The following is a 19,427-nucleotide window of genomic DNA, read 5'->3' on the forward strand; positions in this document are numbered from 1 at the left end:
AGTGTCTATTCATGTTTTCTGCCCATTTCTTCACTGGGTTATTTGTTTTTCGGGTGTGTAGTTTGGTGAGCTCTTTATAGATTTTGGATACTAGCCCTTTGTCCGATATGTCATTTGCAAATATCTTTTCCCATTCCATTAGTTGCCTTTTAGTTTTGTTGGTTGTTTCCTTTGCTGTGCAGAAGCTTTTTATCTTCATAAATCCCAGTAATTCACTTTTGCTTTTAATTCCCTTGCCTTTGGGGATGTGCCGAGTAAGAGATTGCTACGGCTAAGGTCAGAGAGGTCTTTTCCTGCTTTCTCCTCTAAGGTTTTGATGGTTTCCTGTCTCACATTCAGGTCCTTTATCCATTTTGAGTTTATTTTTGTGAATGGTGTGAGAAAGTGGTCTAGTTTCAACCTTCTGCATGTTGCTGTCCAGTTCTCCCAGCACCATTTGTTAAAGAGACTGTCTTTTTTCCATTGGATGTTCTTTCCTGCTTTGTCAAAGATGAGTTGGCCATACGTTTGTGGGTCTAGTTCTGGGGTTTCTATTCTATTCCATTGGTCTATGTGTCTGTTTTTGTACCAATACCATGCTGTCTTGATGATGACAGCTTTGTAGTAGAGGCTAAAGTCTGGGATTGTGATGCCTCCTGCTTTGGTCTTCTTCTTCAAAATTACTTTGGCTATTCGGGGCCTTTTGTGGTTCCATATGAATTTTAGGATTGCTTGTTCTAGTTTTGAGAAGAATGCTGGTGCAATTTTGATTGGGATTGCATTGAATGTGTAGATAGCTTTGGGTAGTATTGACATTTTGACAATATTTATTCTTCCAATCCATGAGCAGGGAATGTCTTTCCATTTCTTTAAATCTTCTTCAATTACCTTCATAAGATTTCTATAGTTTTCAGCATACAGATCTTTTACATCTTTGGTTAGATTTATTCCTAGGTATTTTATGCTTCTTGGTGCAATTGTGAATGGGATCAGTTTCTTTATTTGTCTTTCTGTTGCCTCATTGTTAGTGTATAAGAATGCAACTGATTTCTGTACATTGATTTTGTATCCTGCAACTTTGCTGAATTCATGTATCAGTTCTAGCAGACTTTTGGTGGAGTCTATCGGATTTTCCATGTATAATATCATGTCATCTGCAAAAAGCGAAAGCTTGACTTCATCTTTGCCAATTTTGATGCCTTTGATTTCCTTTTGTTGTCTGATTGCTGATGCTAGAACTTCCAGCACTATATTAAACAACAGCGGTGAGAGTGGGCATCCCTGTCGTGTTCCTGATCTCAGGGAAAAAGCTCTCAGTTTTTCCCCGTTGAGGATGATGTTAGCTGTGGGCTTTTCATAAATGGCTTTTATGATCTTTAAGTATGTTCCTTCTATCCCAACTTTCTCAAGGGTTTTTATTAAGAAAGGGTGCTGGATTTTGTCAAAGGCCTTTTCTGCATCGATTGACAGGATCATATGGTTCTTCTCTTTTTTTTTTTTTGTTAATGTGATGTGTCACGTTGATTGATTTGCGAATGTTGAACCAGCCCTGCATCCCAGGAATGAATCCCACTTGATCATGGTGAATAATTCTTTTTATATGCTGTTGAATTCGGTTTGCTAGTATCTTATTGAGAATTTTTGCATCCATATTCATCAGAGATATTGGCCTGTAATTCTCTTTTTTTACTGGGTCTCTGTCTGGTTTAGGAATCAAAGTAATACTGGCTTCATAGAATGAGTCGGGAAGTTTTCCTTCCCTTTCTATTTCTTGGAATAGCTTGAGAAGGATAGGTATTATCTCTGCTTTAAACGTCTGGTAGAACTCCCCTGGGAAGCCATCTGGTCCTGGACTCTTATTTGTTGGGAGATTTTTGATAACCGATTCAATTTCTTCGCTGGTTATGGGTCTGTTCAAGCTTTCTATTTCCTCCTGATTGAGTTTTGGAAGAGTGTGGGTGTTTAGGAATTTGTCCATTTCTTCCAGGTTGTCCAATTTGTTGGCATATAATTTTTCATAGTATTCCCTGATAATTGTTTGTATCTCTGAGGGATTGGTTGTAATCATTCCATTTTCATTCATGATTTTATCTATTTGGGTCATCTCCCTTTTCTTTTTGAGAAGCCTGGCTAGAGGTTTGTCAATTTTGTTTATTTTTTCAAAAAACCAACTCTTGGTTTCGTTGATCTGCTCTACAGTTTTTTTAGATTCTATATTGTTTATTTCTGCTCTGATCTTTATTATTTCTCTTCTTCTGCTGGGTTTAGGCTGCCTTTGCTGTTCTGCTTCTATTTCCTTTAGGTGTGCTGTTAGATTTTGTATTTGGGATTTTTCTTGTTTCTTGAGACAGGCCTGGATTGCAATGTATTTTCCTCTCAGGACTGCCTTTGCTGCATCCCAAAGCGTTTGGATTGTTGTATTTTCATTTTCGTTTGTTTCCATATATTTTTTAATTTCTTCTCTAATTGCCTGGTTGACCCACTCATTCATTAGTAGGGTGTTCTTTAACCTCCATGCTTTTGGAGGTTTTCCAGACTTTTTCCTGTGGTTGATTTCAAGCTTCATAGCATTGTGGTCTGAAAGTATGCATGGTATAATTTCAATTCTTGTAAACTTATGAAGGGCTGTTTTGTGACCCAGTATATGATCTATCTTGGAGAATGTTCCATGTGCACTCGAGAAGAAAGTATATTCTGTTGCTTTGGGATGCAGAGTTCTAAATATATCTGTCAAGTCCATCTGATCCAATGTATCATTCAGGGCCCTTGTTTCTTTATTGACCGTGTGTCTAGATGATCTATCCATTTCTGTAAGTGGGGTGTTAAAGTCCCCTGCAATGACCACATTCTTATCAATAAGGTTGCTTATGTTTATGAGTAATTGCTTTATATATTTGGGGGCTCCGGTATTTGGCGCATAGACATTTATAGTTGTTAGCTCTTCCTGATGGATAGACCCTGTGATTATTATATAATGCCCTTCTTCATCTCTTGTTACAGCCTTTAATTTAAAGTCTAGTTTGTCTGATATAAGTATGGCTACTCCAGCTTTCTTTTGGCTTCCAGTAGCATCATAAATAGTTCTCCATCCCCTCACTCTCAATCTAAAGGTGTCCTCAGATCTAAAATGAGTCTCTTGTAGACAGCAAATAGATGGGTCTTGTTTTTTTATCCATTCTGATACCCTATGTCTTTTGGTTGGAGCATTTAATCCATTTACATTCAGTGTTATTATAGAAAGATACGGGTTTAGAGACATTGTGATGTCTGTATGTTTTATGCTTGTAGTGATGTCTCTGGTACTTTGTCTCACAGGATCCCCCTTAGGATCTCTTGTAGGGCTGGTTTCGTGGTGACAAATTCCTTCAGTTTTTGTTTGTTTGGGAAGACCTTTATCTCTCCTTCTATTCTAAATGACAGACTTGCTGGATAAAGGATTCTCGGCTGCATATTTTTTCTGTTTAGCACACTGAAGATATCGTGCCAAGCCTTTCTGGCCTGCCAAGTTTCAAAAGAGAGATCAGTCACGAGTTTTATAGGTCTCCCTTTATATGTGAGGGCACGTTTATCCCTTGCTGCTTTCAGAATTTTCTCTTTATCCTTGTATTTTGCCAGTTTCACTATGATATGTCGTGCAGAAGATCGATTCAAGTTACGTCTGAAGGGAGTTCTCTGTGCCTCTTGCATTTCAATGCCTTTTTCCTTCCCCAGTTCAGGGAAGTTCTCAGCTATAATTTCTTCAAGTACCCCTTCAGCACCTTTCCCTCTCTCTTCCTCCTCTGGGATACCAATTATGCGTATATTATTTCTTTTTAGTGTATCACTTAGTTCTCTAATTTTCCCCTCATACTCCTGGATTTTTTTATCTCTCTTTCTCTCAGCTTCCTCTTTTTCCATAACTTTATCTTCTAGTTCACCTATTCTCTCCTCTGCCTCTTCAATCAGAGCCATCGTGGTTTCCATTTTGTTTTGCATTTCGTTTAAAGCGCTTTTCAGCTCCTCGTGACTGTTCCTTAGTCCCTTGATCTCTGTAGCAAGAGATTCTCTGCTGTCCTGTATACTGTTTTCAAGCCCAGCGATTAATTTTATGACTATTATTCTAAATTCACTTTCTGTTATATTATTTAAATCCTTTTTGATCAGCTCATTGGCTGCTGTTATTTCCTGGAGATTCTTCTGAGGGGAATTCTTCCGTTTGGTCATTTTGGATAGTCCCTGGAGTGGTGAGGACCTGCAGGGCACTTCCCCTGTGCTGTGGTGTATAACTGGAGTTGGTGGGCGGGGCCGCAGTCCGACCTGATGTCTGCCCCCAGCCCACCGCTGGGGCCACAGTCTGACTGGTGTGTGCCTTTTCTTCCCCTCTCCTAGGGGCGGGATTCACTGTGGGTTGGCGTGTCCCATCTGGGCTACTTGCACACTGCCAGGCTTGTGGTGCTGGGGATCTGGCGTATTAGCTGGGGTGGGTAGGCAAGGTGCACGGGGGCAGGAGGGGCAGGCTTAGCTCACTTCTCCTTAGGTGATCCACTTCAGGAGGGGCCCTGTGGCAGCGGGAGGGAGTCAGATCCGCTGCCGGAGGTTTGGCCCCACAGAAGCACAGAGTTGGGTGTTTGCGCAGAGCGAGCAAGTTCCCTGGCAGGAACTGGTTCCCTTTGGGATTTTGGCTGGGGGATGGGCGGGGGAGATGGCGCTGGCAAGTGCCTTTGTTCCGCGCCAAGCTGAGCTCTGTCGTCAGGGGGCTCAGCAGCTCTCCCTCCCTTTGTCCTCCAGCCTTCCCGCTTTCCGAGCAGAGCTGTTAACTTATGACCTCCCAGACGCTAAGTCGCGCTTGCTGTGGGAACACAGTCCATCTGGCCCCTCCGCTTTTGCCAGCCAGACTCGGGGGCTCTGCTTGGCCAGCGAGCCGCCCCTCCGCCCCGGCTCCCTCCCGCCAGTCCGTGGAGCGCGCACCGCCTCGCCGCCCTTCCTACCCTCTTCCGTGGGCCTCTCGTCTGCGCTTGGCTCCGGAGACTCCATTCTGCTAATCCTCTGGAGGTTTTCTGGGTTATTAGGCAGGTGTAGGTGGAATCTAAGTGATCAGCAGGATGCGCGGTGAGCCCAGCATCCTCCTACGCCGCCATCTTCCCTCAGAAATTATTAGTCATTTTTCTAACTTAAATACTGCTTATATACTAACACTGTTTGAATGTATTACTAACATGTATAACTTTTATTTATTTTGCATGTATCACTCGATCTTTGAAGCAATATTTATTTGCATATTCCTGTAAAAAGTAGTAAATATTATTTGTGGATGGGGAAACCTGAAACACAGAATGGTTCAAATTACTTTTCTAAAGACATGTCACCAGAAGTAACAATGAAATATTTGTGTTGAATATTGGGAGTTGAATGAAAAAAAAAAAAAACACTAGAAAATATGTTATATTTTTCAAGGAAATATAAATATTAAGCTTTTTATGGCAATAAAAATAATAGAATTTATTATTGATTTTTTAAATGTGTCTAAAGGACCAATAAGACCATTTATCTAATTTATGTTTATGTTTCATAAATATACTGTGAGGTGTGAATTTTCAAAATCAACTGATAAATATCAATAGTCCTGTCAGAGAAGGTCAGGAGTAGTGTTGTGGATCTAACCTAGCTGTGCAGTAAAAAGAAATCTCAGGGGGTGCATGGAAATATTAATCATATTTGCAGAAAACAATTAAATTCTATAAAGCTTATAACAGTTTTAAAATAATGATACAGTTGACAAAAGCTTGGAGGTTGGCTGGAAAATGGATGTATAAGGGCACAAATTGTTATCATAACTTAATAGTAGTACATAGATATTATCTAAACATGATGGATCCAGAAATGGAGCTAAAGAAGATATTTTAAAATTTACAAAGGTACCCACTAGACAAACTGAAAGTAATAATAATGCAACTAATAACAGCTGAATGATAAGGACAATGAGTGAAGCAGAGGTATATGTAAGTTAGATAAATATTTGACTTTTATGAAATTATAAATCCAGAAGTAAGAGTTTTAAGAATATTGCTTAAGATGGGGCACCTGGGTGGTTCAATCACCTCATGGTTTGTGGGTTCGAGCCCTGAGTCAGGCTCTATGCTGACAGCTCAGAGCCTGGAGCCTGCTTCAGATTCTGTGTCTTCCTCTCTCTCTGCCCCTACCCCGCTCATACTCTGTCTCTCTCTGTCTCTCAAAAATGAATAAAGGTTAAAAAAATTTAAGGAATATTACTTATGAGTGTTTAATAACAACTGGAAGAGTTAAAAACATAAATAATTCTAAATGGTTAGTGTGTTTTTGTGAATTTGTGTGGTAGAAGACTATACATATACTATGTAATGTCATTTGATTTTCTTGCACTATACAATAAATGAATGTACCATCGTATTATTTAAACATTTGTTCCATCACTACTGTGCTTGTCTATGGTCTTTGTGTAGCTGTATCGTCTGTGCTGGGCTCTTCGGAATAGTACAGAGGAACGAATTGATTTAGATGCAGAAGAGAAAAGACATGAGGAAGTTGATAATGATGTTGATGAAGGTAATATCTGGTTTACATTTGGTTTTCATGTAGAAATTCTGTGTACCTGAACTGGTTTCATGTTTGCTTAATTTTTTTAATGCCACTAAATTCAGTTTCTGAAAAAGCTGTTAGATTTATGGTAAACTGAAACTTTAAAATCTTATCTTCCCCAAAGCTAAAGATAATTCATTACAAATGAAATATCCCCATTCATCCACCTGTCCATCAGTCTGTCTGTCCAGTCAACCATCATTTATCCATGGAACTGTGTACCAGCTCTAACATGAAAATCAATCCAGTGTCTCCTATTCCTAGTCACATATTAAATGTTCGACAAATCAATCTTGATTGATAGTGATTAAGCATCTAGCATCTAGTCCTACCTTTTTCTTCAACTTTTTTTTCTCACTATTCTCTCCAATATACCATCCATTCCAGCCAGGCAGATTTCTTCACCTTCCTGCCATGTATACCAAGCTCTTAGAATATTTCTACTTCCTCTCTGAGAGAGAAAAAGTTGCCTATTCTTTGACACTAGGTTCTAATTTCATTGCCTTCATTGAAACTTCTCTAGCATCCACCCCATAGCTCTTTGTTTACCTGGCATTTTTTTTAACTTATTTTATTTTATTTTTGAGAAACACACAAAGAGAGAGAGAGACAGAGAGAGAGAGCACACACTAGTGGGGAGGGGCAGAGACAGAGAGGGAGACAGAGGATCTGAAGCAGGCTCTGTAATGACAGCAGAGAGCCTGATGTGGGGCTCAAACCTATGAACCGTGAGATCATGACCTGAGCCAAAGTTGGATGCTCAACCGACTGAGCCACCCAGGCGCCCCTACCTGGAATTTTTAAAACCATTGACAAAGTTTACCACTTCAGGATATGTTGTCTGGAACTCCACACTAATTGTTTCATTTGATTTGGCTTGGGATCTTCAACTTGAAAGAAGGATGAATGCCTTCTACTGCTTTTGGATTTTTATATCAGTATTCCTGAGTAAGACTGGACTACATAGTTTTCCTTTTTTGTACTTTATCTGGTTTTGGTATTAAGATCATAGTGTTCTTGGGGCATTTAGGTGGCTCAGTCAGTTAAGTGTCCGACTCCAGATTTTGGCTCAAGTCATGATCTCAGGGTTATGGGATGGAGCCCTGCATTGGGCTCTGCACTGGGCTCCACGCTGAGCTCCACACTGGGCATGGAGCCTGCTTAAGATTCTCTCTTTCTTCCTCTACTGCTCTCTCTCTCTCTCCCAAAAATAGATCTTAGTGTTCTCATAGAATGAATTGGAGATATTTCAATAAGAGTAGAATGATATCTGCATCAAAATTTTGGTATTTTGCCAATAACAGCATTAGGCATTGGGGGGCTGGTGAGTGTGTGTGTGTGTGTGAGAGAGAGAGAGAGAGAGAGAGAGAGAGAGAGAGAGAGAGACTTTTAAACTGATTAAATTTGTGTTTAATCAATGCCTATAGAGCTATTAAAGTTTCCATTTCTTGGATAATCAGTTTGGGAAAATTATGTTTCCTAGGATTGTGTCTATTTAATACACACTTTAAATATAATTACATGAAGTTATTTATACTATTTATTGGCTTTTCTATCCCTACTACCTCTGTAGTTATGCCTTCCCTTTTATGCTTTATGTAATTATTTATGATGTCTCTTTTTTCTTGATAAATTTCACTAAAGACTAGCCTATTTTACTTCTCTTAAAGGACCAACTTGGACTTTGTTATTTTTCTCTATTGTTACCCTTCTTTTCTATTTTATTACTTTCTGTCTCATTTGTATACCCTTCCATTTACTTTATTTGGGTTTATTGTTATTTTTTTCTAACTTAAATTGAATATTATTTCATTAATTTTCGGTCTCCCTTCTTTTATAATGTAAATAAGTAAGGCTACACATTTTTCTCAGAATGATGTTTTTACTACATCTCACTTCTTTTATTTTGTAGAATTTTCTTTACCATTCATTTATAAGAATAGTCTCACATTCATTATGGTTTTTTCATGGAAATTTGAACTTGGAAGTATGTTTTAAATTTTCTAATGCACAAATAGCGTTGTACTTAGAGCTTTTGTATTTTTGCCAATTTATCTTCAGGACAGACTTTGAGAAGTTTGAGTTTGGGGTCAAAGAGCTAATGCCAATGCAATTTTGCTGTACACTGCCAAATTCCTTTCCATGAGAGTTGAACCATGCTTTCCTAGCAACAATGTGTGAGAGTACCTGCTTCCACCCAGACTAACATAGTATATTGTGAAACTTATTTTTAGTGTTTTATTTATTTTTGAGACACACACAGAGAGAGAGAGAGAGACAGAGCACGAGAAGGCAAGAGGCAGAGAGAGACGGAGACAAAGAATCCAAAGCAGGCTCCAGGCTCTGAGCTGTCAGCACAGAGCCTGACATGGGGCTCGAGCCCATGAACTGTGAGATCATGACCTGAGCCAAAGTCAGATGCTTAACCAACTGAGCCACCCAGGCATCCCATTGTGAAACTTTTTAACTTTTGTCACGGACAAATGAGTAGTAGTATCTCAATGTCATTTTTCTTCAAATTTCTCTTTTTTGAGTAAATTTAAAAACTGCTTATTGATGTATGTATATATGTCTGCATGGAGTTGTTGGTAGTCTTTTATTCTCTACTTCAAAAGCCCATTGTACATTAAGGATATTAAACCCCTTGTAGTATAAGATGCATATATTTTTCCTCAGTTTGTCACTTGTTTTTACTTTGTTTATTGTATTTTTACTTTGTTGTATTGTGTTGTATTGTATTGACATAAGTCATGCAAAAGTTTTCTATTGTTATATAATCAAAGTTATCTATATTTTTCTCAGAGATTCCTCCAACACTTAAAAGTGTTTGTAAGTTTTTTCAGTTTTTTTTTTAAGTTTTTTTTAAGTTTTTATGTATCAGTTTCTTTTATTTTTTTTTATTATATTAAACTTATTGTCAAATTAGTTTCCATACAACACCCAGTGCTCATCCTAAAAGATGCCCTCTTCAATGCCCATCACCTACCCTCCCCTCCCTCCCACCCCCCATCAACCCTCAGTTTGTTCTCAGTTTTTAAGAGTCTCTTATGCTTTGGCTCTCTCTCCCACTCTAACCTCTTTTTTTTCTTTTTTTTTCCTTCCCCTCCCCCAAGGGTTTCTGTTAAGTTTCTCAGGATCCACATAAGAGTGAAAACATATAAAAAAAAAAAACTTAAAAAAAAGTGATTGTAATCATCTTTTACAGTCATCTGTACTCCATTGGCAGGGATATTATTTCCCATGTTTTGTGATCATTCATCTTTCTTTGTTTCAGATAATCCTGAGGAACCTCATGGATGTCTCAAGAAGGCTTATGACTTATTCTGTGGTTTGCAGAAGAAAAGCCCCAAGTTGAGCAGAGAGGAGGAAGAAGCCCAGAAAAAGAAGTTGACAGACACATCTGAGAAGCCTTTATGGAGGGCTATAGTGAATGTCAATGCCATTCTTCTCCTGGCAGTGGCTGTCTTTGTCCATGGGTATTTTGCCTGAACTCTATCTAAGCCACTAAATATTTATTAAGCAAAGGATAATTTTATTGATTTTTTCACTTTTAGAGTTTGTTGTGTTTCAGAAGGGAGATAATTTCAAAAGGGATGAAGCAGTGGGTAATTTTATCATATGAGATGACTAGACTATAGACCTGATTTTTAGTTTTGTTGTTCTTTTATGTCAATTAAAAAAAGAGTTGATAATTTAGAAAGCCAGGGAGATGACTCTATATTTTTGTGTAAACTAGAAGCATTGTGTCGAAATTTTTTTATAGCTCACCAGGTAGATTTCCCTACCTTACATTTGCTTTCTATTCCCGAGATTTCCATGTAGAAGGAATGCCTCTCCCAACTCTGCCTCACATAGTAACCTCCTCATCTATAAAACAGTGACCTTTTCCTCTCAACTTCACTTCACTGACCTCAAGGAAAATAGGAATATTTCCTAAGAGTTGAGGGGAGGTGAGCTAGAAATGTCTGTTGTAAATATTTTTATGAATTTACTGGAAATTATTACCTTATGTCTTAAATAAAACCATTCCAGTAAATGTTAGCATATTAAGCCATTGATTTCTTAAGCTACTTTATAAAAATATAATTCACATACCATAAAATGCACCTACTTACAGTGTACAATTCAGTGTATTTTAGAATATTCACAGTTATTCAACAATTACCACAATCTAATTTCATACACTAACATTAATTTGTTTATTGACATTGTTATTTGGGAATATATATTTCTCTGTATTTCTGTGTTATTTTGACATTCTGAGTGACAGTTATCTTTTTGTAGGATTATATGTAGTTTTAAAACACACCTTTTTAGAAGTAAATCAGCACATGAAAATGTTTTTAAAAAATTGCATAAGAAACATCTATCATAGGTTTGAGTGGAAGAGAGCCAAAGCATAAGAGACTCTTAAAAACTGAGAACAAACTGAGGGTTGATGGGGGGTGGGAGGGAGGGGTGGGTGGGTGATGGCTATTGAGGAGGGCACCTTTTGGGATGAGCACTGGGTGTTGTATGGAAACCAGTTTGACAATAAACTTCATATATTGAAAAAAAAAGAAAGATCTATCATATTGCTACAAAATTCAAACAATTCTTTGTTCTGTGGAATTAAATATAATACTCTCCACTGACAATCTATCACTCCCATCTACTCCCACTAACTTTACAGAAGAATAACTGTCAATAGTTTAGAGCATATGTTAAAGTAATTTTTCTATTTTTACACATATTTTCACACTCTGCAATCTTATTCTATATGTTGTACTGTGACTGGCTTTGCCATATAAAATTTATCTTGGAGATCTCTGCCTGTTAATACATATGGGTACAGCTCCTTTTTAATAGTTGCACATTATTCCATGAAATCATTTGCCACAACTTGACCATTTTTCTACTGAAAACCATGCATGTTGTTTTCAATTATTTACTATTATCAATGATACTCTACCATATGTACCTGTATATTCATCTTTTGGTACATTAACAGCTTTGTTTTCTTTAATAATTGATTCTTAGGAAAGGAATACTGGAACAAGGGGTATGAACATTTAATAATTTGATAAATATTCAAAAGTTATGTTCCAAAAATGATTCACCAATTTATATTCTCACCATCAGTGTATGAAAATTCCTATTTATTCACACCCTTAATTACAGAGTATGTTATCAATTTTAATTCATTTTTGTCAATTTGATGAGTGAAAAATAATTTAATTTTTTAAATTTATGTTTCTCCACTTAATGAGATTTTATGTATTTACACATATTTGTTAGCTATTTGTGTTTTTTTCTTCTGTGAATTTCTTGATATATTTTACCAATTTTCTAATTCATTTATAGATATTCTTTAGTCTATATACTTATTAGTTGCATTTGAATTGCAAATATTTTTTCTTGAAGTCTTGCCTTTTAATTTTATGCTGTTTGAGTATACAGAAGCTCTAATTTTTATTTAGTAAGATATATTCATCTTTTCCTTATAGCTTCTGGGTTTTGTGGCTTATTCTCAGTGGCTTACTTTGTCCTTTGGGAGTTTTTTGTCACTGTTTTGTTATGTTGTAAAGAATGTTGTCGCACCCTACTCTATTTTGCAATTTATTTTTCTCTCTTTATAATATGTGGTGGACTAAATTAAACCCAACTAATGTAAATTACAAGAATTCATTTTAATTTCTGCCTAATAACATTACATTAAATGCATTCTATTTCCTTAACAATGTCCCCTTTGGATGGATATCCTAAATATTCTAAATATCTTTTCCACCACAAATAATGTTGCAATAATTACCCTTATACATAGATCCCCACTGATGATTTTGTAAGACAGAATCCTCAAAGTAGTATAATTGAGCAATTGAGATAGTTATTTATATTTTATTTTTTTTAAATTTTTTTTAACGTTTATTTTATTTATTTTTGAGACAGAGCATGAATGGGGGAGGGGCAGAGAGAGAGGGAGACACAGAACCGGAAGCAGACTCCAGGCTCTGGGCCATCAGCCCAGAGCCTGATGCGGGGCTCGAACTCACGGACCGTGAGATCGTGACCTGAGCTGAAGTCGGACGCTTAACCGACTGAGCCACCCAGGCGCCCCAGTTATTTATATTTTAATAGATATTGGCAAATAACTTTCAAATTTTGAAGCAATTCACATTCCTATCAACAACAGGGAATGAGTAGGCTAAGTAGTGCAAAAAGTTGTTGCTTTTTGAAAAATTGCTGATCAGTCCGGCTGGTAACAAATCTTATAGAAGCTCTAATTAATCATATATTTTCACTTCAGTGAGTTGCCTATTTATAACCTTTTTCTGGTTTTCTATCTGGTGGTTTTTGATGGGAAACATTCTAAAGCAAAACAGGAAACCTAGAAACCACAAGAGATGAAAATACATATTTAACTAAACAAATCGTTGAATTTTTTATATCAGAAGGTAGTCCAAACAGAAGTTAACATATGGAGCCAAAAGGACATTGCAACACAAGAAAAAGAAAGAACTCCCATAAATAAATGAGAAAACAGCTAACAAGCCTGATTGTGGCACTGTATCTGGAAGGAAAGATACAGAGTTGGGCTTCTCTGCATGTCATGTAATTCTGATAGTCTAGAAAGCAGTCTACAATGGTCAATAGTACATGCCCAAGGAAGCTATTTTCACAAATTATTCCAAGAGATTTACTCCTTTGGTGAGTGATGTTTGTTTACCCTTGATTTAAATGGAGCTCTTCTAATGTGAAATCAATAAGAATTATTTAGGTTTATAAAATTTTATCTTATTATATTAAGGAAGTTCTTTTTAAATTCCCAATTTGCTAAGAGGTTGTTTTAAAATCACAAACGGGTGTTGAACTTTAACAAAAACGTATTGAGTTAATAATGGGTTTTCTTTCTTTAAATGAATCATTGAATTACTGTCTTGAAATAAAGAACACTGACAACTGCTTCACACTACATGCAAAAAGTAATTTCATTCAAATCACAGTCCTAAATATAAAATCTAAAACCATAAGAAATCTAAAAAAGTATAAAAGAATATTTTTGTGTCCTTGGAACAGATAATGTCTTCATAGAGAGGACATTGAAATACTGACCATAAGAGAAAAACTGATACATTAGACTACAACAAAATTAAAAACTTTTTTCCAGCTTTATTCAGATAAAAACAATATATAATATTGTGTAAGTTTAAGATGTAAAGTGTTATCATGAGATCGTGACCTGAACTGAAGTCAGCTACTCAACCGAGCCACCCAAGTGCCCCTCAAGATAGTGATTTCATCTTCTTCAGATATATACTCACAAGTGGGATTTTGGGGTCATATGATAATTCTGTTTTTAATTTTTTTAGGAACCTCCATATATTTCCCATGTGGCTGGACCAATTTATATTCCCACTAGCAGTGCACAAGGGTTCCATTTTCCCCGTATCATTGCCAGAATTTATTATCTCATCTTTTTCATAGCCATTCTAACAGTTTTGACCAATATCTCATTGTGGTTTTGACTTGTGTTTCCTTGATGATTAGTGTTGTTGGGTAACTTCATGTACGTGTTGGCCATATGTATGTGTTCTTTGGAAAAATGTCTGTTCAAGTCCTCTGCTATTTTTTTTAACTGGATTGTTTGGGTTTTTGCTAGTGAGTTGTATGAGTTCCTTGTATTTTGGAATGTTAACCCCTAATCAGACAAAAGATTTATAAAATTTTCTTTCATTCCACAGGCTGTCTTTTCATTTTGTTTATTGTTTCTCTTGCTGTGCAAAAGTAAAGAGTTTTAGTTTAATGTGGTCCCATTGGGTTTTGGCTTTTTTCTTGTGCTTTAGGTATCATATCCAAAAAATCACTTCCAAGATCAATGTCAAGGAGGTTTTTCCTGTTTTCTTCTAGGAGTTCTATGGTTTCAGACCTTATATTTAAGTCCTTAATCCATTTTGAGTTAGTTTTTGTGAGTGCTGTAACAAGAGTCAAATTTCATTCTTTTGCATGTGGATATCCAATTTTCCCAGCACCATTTATTGAAAAGACCATTTATCCCCAAGTGAATATTCTTGGCTCCCTCAACAAATATTAGTTGACTATTTATGCATCGGTTTATTTCTGGGCTCTCAATCCTGTTTAATTTATCTCTGTTCTGTGTTTATACTAGTACCATACTGTTCTGATTACTATAGCTTTATGGTAGCTTGAAATCAGGAAGTGTGAAGTTTCTAGCTTTGTTCTTCTTGCTCAAAGTTTCTTTGGCTATTCAGGGTCTTTTGTGTTTCCATATGAATTTTAGCATTATTTACTCTATTTGTATGAAAAATGCCATTGGGGAGGGGGCCAAGATGGTGGAACATCATGGAAGTTTTTCTTGCATCTCTTATCCCTGAAATGCAGCCAGATCAACATCAAACCATCTTGTCATCTTGCACACCTAGAAAACTGATTTGAGGATAGCAGCAAAGGCAGTCATAAGACGTAAGTATATAGCTATCCAGGCCTTCCTAAAGAAGGAAGAAAGTTCTCAGATACACAACCTAACCTTAAACCTTAAAGAGATGGAAAAGGGACAGCAAATAAAACCCAAAAACAGCTGAAAACAGGAAATAATAAAGATTAGAGCAGAAATCAATGCTATCAAAACAAACAAACAACAACAACAAAAACAGTAGAATAGATCAATGAAACCAGGAACTGGTTCTTTGAAAGAATTAACAAAATTGATAAACCAATAGCCAGTTTGATAAAAAAAAAAAAAGAAAAAGGAAATAAATAAAATCAAGAATGAAATCAAGAACCCAAATAAATAAAATCAAGAATGAAAGAGGAGAGATCACAACCAACACAGCAGAAATACAAACAATAATAAGAGAACAGTATGAGCAATTATATGCAATTGGGCAATATGGAAGAAATGGACAAATTCCTAGAAACATATAAACTACAAAAACAGAAATAAGAAGAAATAGAAAATTTGAACAGACCCATAATCAGTAAAGAAATAGAATTAGTAATCAAAAATCTCCCAAAAAACAAGAGTCCAGGGCCAGATGACATTCCAGGGGAATTCTACCATACATTTAAAGAAGAGTTAACACCTATTCTTTTGAAGCTGTTCCAGAAAATAGAAATGGAAGGAAAACATCCAAGCACATTCTATGAAGCCAGCATTACCTTGATTCCAAAACCAGACAAAGACCTCACTAAAAAAGAGAACTACAAACCAATTTCCCTGATGAACATGGATGCAAAAATCCTCAACAAGACACTAGCCAACCGGATCCAACAATACATTAAAAGAATTACTGGGGCGCCTGGGTGGCCAGTCAGTTGAGCGTCCAACTTAGGCTCAGGTCATGATTGTGGTCCATGAGTTTGAGCCCCGCATTGGGCTCTGTGCTGACAACTCAGAGCCTGGAGCCTGTTTCAGATTCTGTGTCTCCCTCTCTCTCTGACCCTCCCCCGTTCATGCTCTCTCTCTGTCTCAAAAAATAAAGTAAACATTAAAAAAATTTAAAAATAATAATTATTCACCACAACCAAGTGGGATTCATACGTGGAATGTAGGGCTTGTTCAATATCTACAAAATAATCAATGTGATACATCACATCAATAAAAGAAAGGACAAGAACCATATGATCCTCTCAATAGATGCAGAGAAAGCATTTGACAAAATACAGCATCCTTTCGTGATAAAAACCCTCAAGAAAGTAGGGATATAAAGATATACCTTAAGATCATAAAAGCCATATATGAAAGACCCACTGCTAATATCATCCTCAACTGGGGAAAAACTGAGAGCTTTCCCCCTAAGGTCAGGAACAAGACAGGGATGTCCACTCTCACCACTGTTATTCAACATAGTATTGGAAGTCTTAGCCTCAGCAATCAGACAACGCAAAGTAATAAAAGGCATCCAAATTGGCAAAGAGGTAGTCAAACTTTCACTCTTCTCAGATGACATGATACTCTATGTGGAAAACCCAAAAGGTTCTACCAAAAGACTGCTAGAACTGATCCATGAATTCAGCAAAGTCACGGGATGTAAAATCAATGCACAGAAATTTGTTGCATTCCTATACACCAATAATGAAGCGACAGAAAGAGAAATCAAGGAATCGACCCCATATACAGTTGCACAAAAAAACATAAAATACTTAGGGATAAATCTAACCAGAGAGGTAAAAAGTCCATACACTGAAAAGTATAGAAAGCTTGTGAGAGAAATTGAAGAAGACACAAAAAAAAAATGGAAAAAGATTCCATGCTCCTGGATTGGAAGAACAAATATTGTTAAAATGTCAATACTACCCAAAGCAATCTACATATTCAATGCAATCCCTATCAAAATAACACCAGCATTCTTCACAGAGCTAGAACAAACAATCCTAAAATTTGTATGCAACCAGAAAATACCCCAAATAGCCAGAGCAATCTTGAAAAAGAAAACCAAAGCAGGAGGCATCACAATCCTGAACTTCAAGCTATATTACAAAGCTGTAACCATCAAGACAATATGGCACAAAAAACAGACACTCAGATCAATGGAACAGAATAGAAAACCCAGAAATTGACCGACAAATGTATCTTTGACAAAGCAGGAAAGAATATCCAGTGGAATAAAGACAGTCTCTTCAGCAATGGTGCTGGGAAAACTGGACAGCAACATGCAGAAAAATGAACCTGGACCACTTTCTTACACCATACACAAAAATAAACTCAAAATGGATGAAAGACATAAATGTAAGAGAGGAAGCCATCAAAATCCCCGAGGAGAAAGCAGGCAAAAACCTCTTTGACTTCAGCCGCAGCAACTTCTTACTCAATATGTCTCAGGAGGCAAGGGAAACAAAAGCAAAAATGAACTACTGAGACCTCATCAAGATAAAAAAAAAACTGCACAGTGAAGGAAACAATCAGCAAAACTAAAAGACAACCAACTGAATGGGAGAAGATATTTGCAAATGACATATCAGATAAAGGGTTAGTATCCAAAATCTACAGAGAACTTATCAAACTCAACACCCAAAAAACAAATAATCCAGTGAAGAAATGGGCAAAAGACATGAATAGACACTTCTTCAAAAAATACACCCAGATGATGAACAGACACATGAAAAAATGCTCAATCACTCATCATCAGAGAAATACAAATTAAAACCACAATGAGATACCACCTCACACCAGTCAGAATGGCTACAATTAACAACTCAGGGAACAACAGATGTTGGTGAGGATGCAAAGAAAGAGGATCTCTTTTGCACTGCTAGTGGAAATGCCAAGTGGTGCAGCCACTCTGGAAAACAGTATGGAGGTTCCTCAAAAAATTAAAAATAGAACTCCCTATGACCCAGCAATTGCACTACTAGGTATTTATCCAAGGGATACAGGCGTGCTGTTTCAAAGGGGCACATGCACCTCAATGTTTATAGTAGTGCTATCAACAATAGCCAAAGTATGGAAAGAGCCTAAATCTCCATTGATAGATGAATGGATAAAGAAGATGTGGTATGTATGTGTGTGTGTGTGTGTGTGTGTGTACACACACATGCACAATGGAGTATTACTTGGCAATCAAAAAGAATGAAGTCTTGCCATTTGCAACTACATGGATGGAACTAGAGGGTACTATGCTACGTGAAATTAGTCAGTGAAAGATAAATATATGACTTCACTCATATGAGGAATTTAAGATGCAAAACAGATGAATATAAGGGAAGGGAAGCAAAAATAATATAAAAACAGAGAGGGAGACAAAACATAAGAGACTCAAATATAGAGAACAAACAGAGGGTTGCTGGAGGGTTGTGGGAGGGGAGGATGGGCTAAATGGGCAAGGGGCATTAAGGAAGACACTTGTTGGGATGAGCACTGGGTATTATACATAGGGGATAAATCACTGGAATCTACTCCTGAAATCATTGTTATACTATATGCTAACTAACTTTGATGTGAATTTAAAAATGAATAAAATATATTTAAAAAAGAAAGAAAAACGCCATTGGAACTGTGATAGAGATTGCAGTGAAACATAGGTTGCTTTGGTAGTATAGTATTTTGGGTAAAATTTTGAGTAAAATATTAATTTTTCTGATCTATGGGCATAAGATATCTTTCCACTTATTTGCATCTTTTTCAATTTATTTCATCAGTGTCTTACAGTTTTTGTTGGATAGATCTTTCACTTTTTGGTTAAATTTATCCGTATTATATTGATTTGATGCTGTCATAAATGATATTATTTTCTTTATTTCTTTTTCAGATTTATTGTTTATTGTACACAGTTTATTGTTACTGTGTACAAATACAACTGATTTTGTATCTTGATTTTCTATCCTTAAACTTTTACTAGATTTTTTTATTAGGCCTAAGAGTATTTTGGAGGAGTCTTTCAAATTTTCTATATACAAAATCATGTCATCAGCAAACAAAAATATATTTATCTCTTCCTTTCCAATCTGCATGACTTTTATTTCTATTTCTCACCTAAACACTCTCGCTAGAACTTTCAGTACTATGTTCAATAGGAGTGGTGAGGGGAGGAACCCTTATTTTGTCCCTGATCTTAGAGAAAAAGCTTCAAACTTTCACCATTCAGTATAATGTTAGCTATGGGCTTGTCATAGATGGTGCTTTATACTCGGAGAGATTTTTTTCATGAAATAATGTTGAATTTTGTTAAATGCATTTTCTACGTATATTGAGATGATCATAGGATTTTTGTCTTCATTCTATTAATGTAATGTATCACATTTATAGGCTTATGTGTGTTGAACCATCCTTGCATCCAGGAATAAATCCCACTAAAAGGATATGATCTTTTTAGTGTACTATTGAGTTCAATTTGCTAGTATTTTGCTGAGAATTTTTG

General features: G+C 36.5%; 1 protein-coding gene across 5 annotated transcripts in view; it reads left to right on the forward strand.

The window, feature by feature from the left end:
• SLC5A4 (solute carrier family 5 member 4) overlaps positions 1 to 10,157 on the forward strand; it is a 58,082-nt gene extending 47,925 nt beyond the window's left edge. For 3 of the 5 annotated variants that reach the window (XM_042961976.1, XM_042961978.1, XM_042961981.1), the window contains 2 exons: positions 6,438 to 6,540; positions 9,848 to 10,156. In XM_042961976.1, the coding sequence (XP_042817910.1) occupies positions 6,438 to 6,540; positions 9,848 to 10,062 (318 nt within the window). In that variant the 3' untranslated portion in view covers positions 10,063 to 10,156. Of the gene's footprint in view, positions 1 to 6,437; positions 6,541 to 9,847 lie in introns of all 5 variants that reach the window. The other 2 variants (XM_042961977.1, XM_042961980.1) reach the window with 2 other exon arrangements.
• Positions 10,158 to 19,427: the final 9,270 nt, after the last annotated feature.

The sequence above is a fragment of the Panthera tigris genome, chromosome D3 (assembly GCF_018350195.1).
Source record: "Panthera tigris isolate Pti1 chromosome D3, P.tigris_Pti1_mat1.1, whole genome shotgun sequence".
NCBI classification, from domain to species: Eukaryota; Metazoa; Chordata; class Mammalia; order Carnivora; family Felidae; genus Panthera; species Panthera tigris.